The sequence below is a fragment of the Sorghum bicolor genome, chromosome 6, assembly GCF_000003195.3.
Source record: "Sorghum bicolor cultivar BTx623 chromosome 6, Sorghum_bicolor_NCBIv3, whole genome shotgun sequence".
Taxonomy (NCBI): domain Eukaryota; kingdom Viridiplantae; phylum Streptophyta; class Magnoliopsida; order Poales; family Poaceae; genus Sorghum; species Sorghum bicolor.
This window is the reverse complement of record NC_012875.2, coordinates 50,922,616-50,934,894: the sequence shown is the minus strand read 5'-3', so window position 1 is coordinate 50,934,894 and position 12,279 is coordinate 50,922,616. Positions and strand designations below refer to the sequence as shown.

The following is a 12,279-nucleotide window of genomic DNA, read 5'->3' as shown; positions in this document are numbered from 1 at the left end:
TATTAAATATAGATGAAAATAAAAACTAATTGCACAGTTTACCTATAAATCACGAGATGAATCTTTTAAACCTAGTTACTCTATGATTAGATAATGTTTGTTAAATAAAATCTTTGATGCGAATTGCAAACGAAAACTGTCCCTTGCAGACGATTCCGTCCGTATTGGGCTCTAGTGGACACAAAGGGGTCTCAGCTGGTCGCCCAAGATTCCTTAGCTTATCACGGTGGATCCAAACCGATGGCGACTTGCAGCCGCCGTGGGCCCGTGTCTGCTCCCCGAGCACACTGCGTCATTCTTCTCCCCTTAGGATCTTTGTACCTCCGGTGTTCATATCACGTGGTGAAATAAATTTCATTCAGATGGAGACATGGTGACACAAATGTACCCATTACAAACATATATATAGGTCATTTTCAGTTTGTCTTGAACCAAACTTTTGTAGCAAAATCTTAAATAAAAGCAGTTTCATTAACAAAATCTTAAATAAAAGTAGTTTTTAGAGTAAATCCAATAACGTCAAATGTTGTGTTGTCATGCGCACTCGATATTTTTCCTTATCTACGGATGGGAGATTGTGCAAAGCAAAAAAAAAAGAAGTTAAGGAACTCACCTCCACGTTTTACTGAGTGGCGCATAAGCACAATTGGTGTTGAGTAGGCGCGGACGGGAACAAAAGCCAAACGGCAGCAACCCTCTCAGCTCGGCGCGTGACAACGGGTGGTCAGGAAACAGGTGCGCTGGCCAGATGGCCCGGCTGCTGCTCGGGCTCGGGGGCACCTAGATTAAGCTCGCGGCTGGCGCCCGCTGATGTGTACGTCGCTGGGCTAGGCGAGCCCTCCACCCTTCCGGGGGCGCCGCCTGCGCCTCTTGTTCTCGTCCCCGCCATGGCCCTCTATAAAAAACACGGCCGCCCCGCGTCCGCCAAGGCCAAGGCTCCCCCACCACCGCACGCCACTCGCCTCCACTCGACCACTCCCCCACCTCCGCCGCTACGCTCGTCCCCAGTGGCCGGCAGGACAGGTCGGGGAGCCGCCTCCGTTTTCATCCTCCGCATCCCGGTGCGCGACCCTGCAAATCCCTCCCTCCTCTGTTTTACATACTCCCCTCCCTGCCGTGTTTGTGCCGCGCGCGATGATATTGTCGACGGACGGGGGAATTTGCCGAAATGGACCCGTTTTGGTCTCGTTTCTCCCTCCTCGACCGGTCGGCGGTCGCGTTCCGTGAGCTGAGCCCCGTCTCTCGCGTGACCGCCGGAGTGATTTTCACGAGGGCGTCGCGACTCCCAGTGCTGGGGACTGGGAGCGATTGATGGTGGAGTCGTTCCCCGTGCGCAGCGCGTCCTTCCACCGCGTTCTTGGAGCCGTGCGTGCTCGCGCTCGCTGTGGGCGTGCCTGTGCGTTTATCTCTGTCGCGCGCTCCGTGTCTTTCCCCGTCCATGTTGATGAGCGGCTCTTGGCGAAATGCGTGAGCGTGACACGGACCACGCGCCCACGCCACACGACGCCAAGCTCCGTGGTAGCTGGGCGGATAGAGTTGTGTGCGCCCCACCCTGCTTCCCCCGTCGTCACCTGCGCGGTGCACGCTTTCGGTGCACCCTACACGCGCACGGCGTGAACGTGTGGGGGCGGGGACGAGACGTCGGCTCGTCCCTGTCGTCTCCTCTCTCTTTGGTGCCGGACGACCCCTTCTTTGTTTCGGGCCGCCTGCAGCCCTGCACGAGTGAACGAACGGCGACGATGTTGCCTTGTACTCTTGCTTTACCTCTTTTTCACCTCTGATCTGCCGTGTTGGAGTTGAGTTGCCAGTTAAGCGTCCTGCTTCGTCCGTCCCCGGCCCCGGCTAGTGAGTGATGAGAGGGCCAAGCATTCCTGCAGGCTGCTGTATAGCAACCTCAAACAGCTGGTGCACTACACATACTGCTAGTGCTGCAGGCCAGACAAAGCAACAAACCATAAGCTTTAGGCCAGACAAAGCAACAAACCATAAGCTTTAGGCCAGACAAAGCTGTACCTGTAGCGAAAGTCCTGTACGTAGTACCAAGTATCCGGACGTGACGAAACACCCACACCAGTCCAGCGTCCGGTTCGTGAGCTTTCGCAGGTCCATCTCAATCCATCACCCTCCTAAAGACTCTCTCTCGCTCCCTCCTCTGCAGCGGCGCGGAGCAGGAGGATGGTGACCAAGGTGGTGGACCTGCGGTCGGACACGGTGACCAAGCCCTCCGACGCCATGCGCGCCGCCATGGCGGCCGCCGACGTCGACGACGACGTCCTGGGCGCCGACCCGACCGCGCGCCGCTTCGAGGGCGAGATGGCCGCGCTCACGGGCAAGGACGCCGCGCTGTTCGTGCCCTCGGGCACCATGGCCAACCTCATCTCCGTCCTCGTGCACTGCGACGTCAGGGGCAGCGAGGTCATCCTCGGGGACAACTCCCACATCCACGTCTACGAGAACGGCGGCATCTCCACCATCGGCGGCGTGCACCCCAGGACCGTGCCCAACAACCCCGACGGCACCATGGACGTCGATAAGATTCTTGCCGCCATTAGGAACCCGGACGGGGCGCTGCTGTACCCGACGACCAGGTTGATCTGCTTGGAGAACACACATGCCAAGTGAGTCCATCGCTCGAGTTAGCTGCTGCTGCTCACCTTGCTAGTCAAATTCATATATATCATGCTTTCTTTTTTTTTACTTAAAGTAATAATCTGTATATTTCTTACTTCTTCTGCAGTTGTGGTGGGAAATGTTTGTCCGTAGAATACACAGACAAGGTTGGCCAAATTGCCGTGAACCACGGCTTGAAGCTTCACATTGATGGAGCTCGTATTTTCAATGCCTCTGTGGTAAGCACTTGAACATTCTCGCTGTCGCAGGGAGCTGTATAAACCAAGCATTGTTCTGCTTTCAGGCATAGGTAATAGAGGATTAACATCTCTGTGTGCTTTACTGTGCCAGGCGCTGGGAGTTCCTGTACATAGACTTGTAAAAGCTGCCGACTCAGTTTCGGTATGTCGTTAGTTTGCTGGGTTGTGCTTGTGCGGTCAATTTACAACATGCATATGAATGAGCTTCAGGTAACATATATGAGTGGTGATTCTGTTTCTCTGAAACATGAACTACAGATATGCCTATCTAAAGGGTTAGGCGCGCCCATCGGATCAGTTATTGTTGGTTCAAAGGCCTTCATTGACAAGGTCTGATCAACTTCTCTGTTTTAAGTTTAAAACTGCAGAGATCATGTTATAGTGGAAACCTGAAATATTGCCTTCAGGCTAAAATTCTTAGGAAGACCCTAGGTGGTGGAATGAGACAGGTTGGAGTTCTTTGTGCTGCTGCTTATGTTGCTGTTCGCGACACTGTGGGAAAGCTTGCGGATGATCACAGGAAGGCGAAAGCCTTGGCAGGTTTCATTTATTTATAGTTTTCTTTTCAGTCTAGCTTCACTTCATTTTTGTTATTATTCAGAGTTCACAAGCCCTGAACAGCCCCTCTGCTTGACACACACCCAACAGACAAAAAAAAAACCTTCTATTGTTAGTACCCAGGATTTTCATTTTTTTTCATCCTATCTAATACATACAAGGAAAACAAAACACTGCTCTTTTCATGGTATTTCTAGAAAAGAAACTAAATCCTTGTGTTAGCTTTTATTCCTGACCTTGTAACTCCATTTCGTTTTCTTATATTAGAGGGCCTGAAGAAAATTAAACAGTTTACAGTGGATTCATCTTCGGTTGAGACCAATATGGTCAGTGTAAAAGATGAAGCGCTATATTTTCTTATTTTCCACAATGTAAACTGAAAAGGTCCAGTATATGACATACCTTTACTTTGTATAAGGTGTTCTTCGATATCGTGGATCCACGCATTTCACCGAACAAGCTATGCCAAGTCTTGGAACAGCGCAATGTGCTTGCAATGCCAGCAAGTTCAAAAAGGTGAAATTCCATTCTTTATTTCCTGTTTACATGGTGAAGTTGCATTCTCTGAGTAACATGATCAGTCTCCTTTCTTAGATAATGGAATTTTAAAGACAATATCCCTGCCTCTACATATGAAGCGTATATGGCCTTGTATGTTCAGTCTCCTATTTTCTTGTTATAGAAAATATTAGATGTGACCGATAAATGGGATCAAAATTCTATCAGTGATATGGTTTCTTTTTACCAAAGTTTGGAGAAAAGACTGTCAATTTGCACAGAAAACCATATAGATTCTCTCCAAACAAGTTAGCACAAAAAAACAACACATAACAATGAGTGAATATCAAACTCCGTTGGTTAAGTAGTAAACACAGTCCCAAATATTACAACAAACATAGTTTCAAAGTTTACAAGTTATTGGGTTGCTCAGTTGGTGGGCAATTCATATCACTGATATTTTTGGGTGATAAAACTAATTATATTGTGCTTCACTGATAAAAGAATAAATATCACATTTATCGAAAATCTATTGGTGATAATGTAAACCCCCTAACATTGTCTCCTTTTCATTATCATATCTTCATTTTTTGACTGATAAGCTCGATGGCTCGGTCAAGAAGTATTATTCCTTTTTTCACTTTAAAGAACATAGCTGCCTATATTTAAAAGAATAAGAAGGGTTATTGTCCCTATTTTTACAGAAACTCTATGATCAATTAGCAAATCAGACTTTAATCTAAACAGTTACAGTAGTATCTTTAATGATGGGCAGAGTTAGATACCCACATTGAGCTATGTACTTCGTATCATGCAGTGTCAGGTTCGTCGTCCATTACCAAATTTCAGATAGCGATGTTCAATATGCACTGACATGTGTCGAGGTACGCAAAAGTTTGGAGCCTCGAACTGCTTCCAGTTTTCACTTCGTCTGTTAGTGTGGTCATCATCGGTACATTTTCCTTGTTTTCAGAAAGCTGTTGAAGAGCTATTGAAGGGCGGTACAAAGTTGGAGCACTTGACAAATGGTACTGTCAAAAACGCATATTGGCACTAGACGTCAGCCTGGTGCCCTGCTTGTTTGTGATCAACGCTAGCTGTTAAAACTCTTCTCTATTAATGAAATAGGCACACTCCTCGTTTGCCCGTTTGTTAAAAAAAACCGCTAGCTGTTAAATTGTAGCCACACCTTTGCTGGATAGTTATAGCTGTTCACCCATCACTCGCATGCGTTCGTTCTTGTGTTGTAGTTTACCTTCCGAGAATTTGCTTGATCCGTTTCCGCTTCTTGGTAAGAGGGATGCAACGAAATTTGCTCGAGAAGAAGACAGATGCACTGTATGCTTTGTATGCTGTATGCACCGAGCAAAAACATTGACATCGAAAGTTAAAGACAGAGCATTGCCAATGCAGAATATATGTGACCCAGATAATACTGTTTCTTGTGTTATAGTGCCGCCCTTATTACTTATAGATAATTGCTAGAGAGCAACCGGTTGTTTTGGGAGCATCTGACAACTGAATTTTTGGCCGTCGGATCTGGCACGTGGCGTGCTTTATTGCCGTTCGCCCTCCCTCCAACCCCCCCCCCTCCCCCCAAGCATGCACCGGCCCTCCCTCCGCCGTCGACCCCCAGGCCAATCGTCCGCCGCCACTCCCCGCTGCGGCTGCAGGCGCGACCCCCTCCAGTCTGTGATATGTGAAGAATTTGTATTTTTTTTCTAGAAACTGTGAACAATTTGTTAATAATAAACATAAATTTATCTGATATCTACAATCCATAGAAATAATTTGTATTTTTTTAAAAAAATTGACATATATTTATCAGAGATCTACAATCCATAGAAGTAGAAGTTGTGCTATCCTCAAATTATATCACTCTGTCCAACAAATTACACTAAAGAAATCATTATAAATATAGTAATAAAATAGTATAAGTATATGGGCAAAATTCAGTTGCTAGGAGGGGCCAATTCAAAACATTCAGTTGTTGCGGTCGTTTGGCAGGCAGCTCCTCCTATAGGCATCCATCCCATCTGCCAAGCGATCGAAATCAATGGTATGGGGCTGCTGCATGGTCAACAATGCATTCTGGTCGTCTAACCAAACATGTTTTTAGTATGATCCTTGTATAAAGATAAATTGGGAAGAAATTGTGCTCATGTAAAGATAGAACTAGGAGGAACTCTGTGCTCGTGTCGTGTCAGGCACGAGATGTAGAGACATGCAGTCTGTGGTCATGCACGACATGAAGGAGAAAAGGTGGATGAAAGTCAACAACATATATCTTATTATCATGTATTCATGTAAGATAAAAGTATGGTTGGCATAGCTTATACTCTGACTCGTTTGGTGGAGCGGCTTATCTAGTAAAACTAAAACTAAAGGAATTTGTAAAAACAGCTAAGCCGGACGCCAGGCAAGGAAGGTTCTTATGAAAAAGTTGAGGCTTCATGGTGAGACAGGTGTGAGTTTCACGTGACTTTTGCGTTGGCTTTGTCACCGGCTAGGCGAGAGGGAATGAGGGTGCTTAGCCTTACCCTTTTGACATCACGGACCTCCTGGGCCATTTTAGGGCCGTCGAGCTATCCCTTTTCCGCTAGGGTATCTGTGCAAGCATATTCAACAGGTATAGCCTCTGCTGATTATAAATCAAAGTCGGCAGAAGCTTTTTCTGAGGACTTAACATATTTCTATGTTAAACTTTTGTAACCCGTAGTAAAAAAGACTTAACTTGGCCAGGAGCTCTTCCAAAGCCATCTGAAAGCTAGGTGCCCTATGGTTTATATGTGGGATTAGGATTACATGGATTACTTGTTTATTGCTATTTCAAATGTCCTAGGACCTAGTGTTTTGCATGGGAGGTTCTTTGTGTGACAAATCTGCTAATGACCCTATATTAGTGAAAAACTTGTATGATAGGGACTTATGCGCCATTGTACTTAACTAGCAAAGCGCAAATCCAATTCCACGATCGTTCACTAGTAACGAATCCAGCGAACCATCAGCTACTCCCGCAACTTTCCTTATTTGAAAATGATAATTTCCGCAACTTTCCATTTTTAGAAGGTAACTAAGTTATACATATATATTATAGAATATAACTTATTTCTATAAATTATACTAACAACTTGGTATAACACTTTGCAAAACTTATCACCATATGACTTATACCATATAACTTACAACTTATGCCAAAACTTTAAAACACAAAAGCTAATAAAACATTTTTAAAATTTTCTTTTGCCTTTTTTTCTCTTTTTATTTTTTATATAAGTCTATCAATTTTTTCTTTTTATATATGTTGTCAACCCTTTTGGGCGATCGTTCACTTAATTTGATATAACAAAGGTTCAAACTACCTCCTCTTCTAGCGTGCTCTTCCATAACCACCGCTGATGTCACAAAAAAGTAAAACATTTATTTTAAAATGCTAGATGTAAATTTTATAATTATTTACTTTTTGCACGTAACTTTTATATCTAACTTTCTGTACACAATTTTTATATCTAACTTTCTACATGTAACTAGTAGATATTAACTTATAATTATAATCTTTTATGTCTAACTTTTTGCAAAGCTATTTTATTTATTATATTTTGTGCTTAACTTGCAGTTATTAACTTATATGTTAAAATTGGTTTAATTAAATTATATGCTTAAGTTTTAATTGTAACTTTTTTGAACGTTCGCTAAATTGTCTTGTCATAAATTATGTTGATAAACTTGTTCCATAAAATATTATAGATAAAAGTTATGTGTATAACTTTATCATGTAGTAAGTTATATGTATAAGTTATGTGTGTAACTTTGTCACAGTGAAGATATATATTAAAGTCATGTATATGAGTTATACGTAAAAGTTTGTTCCATAAGTTTTACGTAAAAGTTGTGAGTACAAATTTTCAAAAAAGAAAAGTAGCGATTTTTTTGCCTAAAATAGAAAACTTTCCAAAAATAGAAAATTGCGGGATTTCTTTTTTTTGCCAAAAAAGGAAAGTCGTGGGGTTGTATGATCGTTCGCTAGATTCAAATCTGATGAACGTTCGCTATTTAGTGAGTCCGCTAGCAAAGTGGTATGTTGTATGGGATTATGAGCCAATGTGCATGATTATATATGGTTTTGATGATTTTAGCGACAACACAGTTACAAGGACCCATTTATAGGGATGCACAAGTCGGGACAAAGAGATTATTGAGTTGGATTTGTCTGGTCAAATGGGTATACTATCAAATTCAAATTGTAGATATTTTCATAGGATCTGTCTAGCCAACAACCGGTTGATTTAGTCCTTCCCATCAACTGAATTTTTCTATGCACTTACATTGTTTTATAGCTGTATTTACACTATCTTATTACTATATTTACAATAATTTCTTCAGTATAACTTATTTAAAAGAGTGGTGTAATTTATGAATAACACAAATATATGTCAAATTTTCAAAAAGAATGACAAATTATTTTTATGGATTCCAGAAATCAGAGAAATATATATCAAATTATTCATAAATTCTTCACAAAATTTTAAAAATACAAAATTCAAACATTGCAACCGTGAACCGGAAGAGGCACCCTTGCCGAAGATGCCCGCGCACAAGGAAACAGCGTCGACCTCTCTCTTGGCAACCAGCACGGGCCCCACGAGCAACTCCCTCTCCTTTGCTCACATACACGCTGCACCACGCAACTAGACAAGCAGGCCGCCTAAAGCCGGCTCCCTCTAGGAAACAGATGGGACGCCATCCGACAGCAAAAAAAAAGTTGAGAGATGATCCTAAATTAACCGGTTGACATATAGCAATACTGTTTTCATAAGCTTTCCAACAATTTCGGGATCATCAAAATCGAAGTTCAGAACAAAAAGATACGACTAGAATAATGAAACATCAACATAAGCGCAGCTTACTGGTGTTCATCGGATAATCCAGGGACTTCAACAGATTTGATGTGGTATCTTTGCAGAATCTTATAAACCACCTGCTTCTTTACAGGCCTCTAATTCTTGGAGCTGAAAATACTGCTAAATGATTGACAAATTCGGCAGGTAAACTCAAACGATCCGTGCGATTCTTTCTCTTGTCTTTACCCATTTTGAATTTTGATAGACTTCTAACTGACTGAATGCGTGACACGGGCCACGTCGCCGTAGCTCGTAGCTGGGCGTGGGCGATCACTATCAGACTTTGTTCTGTATCCCTTTCTTTCCAGTGACCAGTGCAGTCTGTAGTCTGGACACGGCGCACCTGGACGCATACGTTGTCGACGTGTGCGTGTGGAGGAGGACGACGTCGGAGTCGTCTCCTGACTCCCTCGCCTGTTTGCTTCGTTTGGGAGCGAGCGGGCGTCCTGGACTGTGGCGACTCTGAGCGGTCCTTTTGGCCTCTAGCGTGTAGGCTGGTGTTGTGTTCTGTTGGAAACAAGTGCAATGAGCATCAATGCATCATCAGCCATCATACTGGTATTACTTCCAAAAGCGCGAAAAAATTGCCAATTTTCAAGGAGAAAGCAAACCATATCTCAAAGACAAAGCGTGGTGGTTGAGCATCCAATTCGTTCGTGAGCTTTGGCGTGTGTAATTTATTGGGAGACGACTCTGTCGCTCCGCTGCAGTGGAGGCCTGGAGGGAGCTGTAGTGTAGCTAGAGGTTCTGTTCGAGCAGCACCAGCTAAATGGCGAGCAAGGTGGTGGACCTCCGGTCGGACACGGTGACCAAGCCCTCCGAGGCGATGCGGGCCGCCATGGCCGCCGCCGTCGTCGACGACGACGTCCTGGGCGCCGACCCGACCGCGCAGCGCTTCGAGGCGGAGATGGCCGCGATCATGGGCAAGGAGGCCGCGCTCTTCGTGCCGTCGGGCACCATGGGCAACCTCATCTCCGTCCTCGTGCACTGCGACGTCAGGGGCAGCGAGGCCATCCTCGGCGACAACTCGCACATCCACGTCTACGAGAACGGCGGCATCTCCACCATCGGCGGCGTGCACCCCAGGACCGTCAAGAATAACCCCGACGGCACCATGGATGTTGACAAGATCGTCGCCGCCATCAGGCATCCGGATCTTCATTACCCGACGACCAGGCTCATCTGCTTGGAGAACACACACGGGAAGTGAGTTGCACAGATGCCTGTCCCCAATCTTGTTCCTATTTGGATTTGAATGTTTCATCCCCATCTCTCTCACACCCGAGGTTTTCTCCACCTTCCTCTTCGCCCTCCTCTCTAACCGCGGTGAGATCCGCCTTTCTCTCGCTGGAGTGGAGAAGATGGGAAGAGAGAATATGAGGGGAAAAAACGTGAGATACCCCCGAGTAGAATATATAACCTTTTCTCATCTGATTAATTCGTATGTTTCTATCTGTTTCTTCAGTTCTGGTGGAAAATGTTTATCAGTAGAATACACTGACAAGGTTGGTGAAATTGCCAAGAGCCATGGCTTGAAGCTTCATATTGATGGAGCTCGCATCTTTAACGCGTCTGTGGTGAGTAGTGTTGTACATGCATGTGTGCTGTACTGTAATTTTATATCTGCTTCTGAAACTTCCTGCAGCAGAGTTAGTAAAACGACCAGTTAGGATGTAGTATGTTTCATTGTTCTGTATTCGGAGATGAAAATTTTAGAGGGTTCACATCTGAATGGTGAACCATATATCTAAGCACGGAGCATAATAGCAGCCTTTCTCACTTAGAAATTTTTAACATTTGCGCAGAGCGTCCTAGCCTCTTATCAAGTATTAACACATCTTGCTCTTTGTGCCAGGCACTTGGAGTTCCTGTAGATAGACTTGTGAAAGCTGCTGATTCAGTTTCGGTATGTTTCAGTTTGCTGATTACTGTGTTCGATCTATAAACCTGCGTATGTTTGGCTGTACTTAACATATGACTGTGTCGATTTATTTTCTCCGGAACTAGGTATGCCTATCAAAAGGATTAGGCGCACCCGTGGGATCAATTATTGTTGGTTCGAAGGCCTTCATTGACAAGGTCAGATCAATCAATTTCTAAGTTTAAACAGCAGAGATGCAACTTTATTGAAAAAAATATAACTGCAGAGATCAAGCTATAGTAGTAATTTGAACATTCCTTCAGGCCAAAATTCTCCGAAAGACCCTAGGTGGTGGAATGAGACAGGTGGGAGTTCTTTGTGCTGCTGCTCATGTTGCCATTCGTGACACTGTGGGAAAGCTCGCGGATGACCACAGAAAGGCTAAAGTTTTGGCAGGTTCCGTTGTCTAGTTTTGGAATCAAACTTTAATTTCATTTTGACAATCACAACTCACAATGTCTGAAAATCCACTTGCTTTCTAAACATTAGTTCTGTTTGTGGAGTTTTAATATTGAAGTTTGTATGTCTTGGTTCATTTTCTTAGAGGGACTGAAGAAAATTGAACAGCTTACAGTGGATTCGGCTTCGGTCCAGACAAATATGGTTAGCCACTTAGCCTGCAATACATCCTCTTACTTTTCACTGTTAACTGTAATAAGGGTCTTATATGCACATATCAACTCTTTGTAAGGTATTCTTTGATATCATGGATCCAAGAATATCACCTGACAAACTGTGTGCAGTCTTGGAACAACACAATGTGCTTGCAATGCCAGCTAGTTCAAAAAGGTGAAGTTCTATTCTCTTACTGAGTAATTTTGGACTCAATAACATGATCACTCTTCTAGTCTATCCTTTATTCCTAACATTGTTTTGGCCGTCTTTGCAACATTGTCTTCAGTTTTCAGTAACAAGCTAGACTGCATAGTACTAGAACTGTTATCCGTAGTCTGACTGAAACTCTACGTTCAACTAGCAGAATCAACCTTTTTTTTCCTCCAAGAAGTTCATAATCATATCTAAATTTTTGTAAGATCCGCATTTAACTGTCCATATTGAACTCTTTGTGTCACGCAGGATTAGGTTCGTGATCCATTACCAAATTTCAGATAGCGATGTTCAGTATGCATTGACATGTGTCGAGGTATGCAAAAGCATGGACCACTAACTTTCCATCTTTCACTGTTATTAGGTAGCGTTTCATTTCTGTGACAATACGGTTTCTTGTGTTTCAGAAAGCTGTTGAAGAACTACTGAAAGGCAGTACTGAATTCGAGCATCTGACAAACGGAACTACCAAAAGCTCATATGGGCACTAGATCGATCACTTCGATTCTGCCGACCTGATGCATTCACACTAGTTGGTGCCCTGCTTGTTTGTGAGTGACCGAAGCTATAGCTAGCTATTGTAGTCAGGCCGCATGTCCCGAATAATTGTTGCTGTTCAGTCTTTGCTTGGATTTGCTCATTCTTGTGTCTCTGCTTTCACCGGTAATAATACGGGCGCTGTTAATTTTTTTTTTGAAAGATC

The 12,279-nt window shown here is 43.9% G+C and overlaps 2 protein-coding genes across 3 annotated transcripts; both read left to right on the top strand.

Moving 5' to 3' along the window:
• On the top strand, positions 831–5,343 carry LOC8075931 (probable low-specificity L-threonine aldolase 1). Of its 2 annotated transcripts, XM_002448142.2 has the most exons (10): positions 831–1,061; positions 2,159–2,618; positions 2,738–2,849; positions 2,962–3,012; positions 3,129–3,200; positions 3,278–3,410; positions 3,696–3,754; positions 3,847–3,944; positions 4,744–4,810; positions 4,900–5,343. In XM_002448142.2, exons 2-10 carry the CDS (start codon positions 2,176–2,178, stop codon positions 4,981–4,983), a joined length of 1,119 nt encoding a protein of 372 aa, XP_002448187.1. In that variant the 5' UTR covers positions 831–1,061; positions 2,159–2,175; the 3' UTR covers positions 4,984–5,343. The 2 variants fall into 2 exon arrangements, with proteins under 2 accessions (XP_002448187.1, XP_021319745.1); XM_021464070.1 differs by lacking the exons at positions 4,744–4,810; positions 4,900–5,343 and adding an exon at positions 4,023–4,249 and having other exon boundaries at positions 921–1,061.
• Positions 9,287–12,279, top strand: LOC110436673 (probable low-specificity L-threonine aldolase 2). Its single transcript, XM_021464127.1, has 9 exons — positions 9,287–10,033; positions 10,293–10,404; positions 10,683–10,733; positions 10,835–10,906; positions 11,012–11,144; positions 11,293–11,351; positions 11,440–11,537; positions 11,826–11,892; positions 11,984–12,279. The coding sequence occupies exons 1-9, from the start codon at positions 9,597–9,599 to the stop codon at positions 12,065–12,067; spliced, it is 1,113 nt and encodes a 370-aa protein (XP_021319802.1). The 5' UTR covers positions 9,287–9,596; the 3' UTR covers positions 12,068–12,279.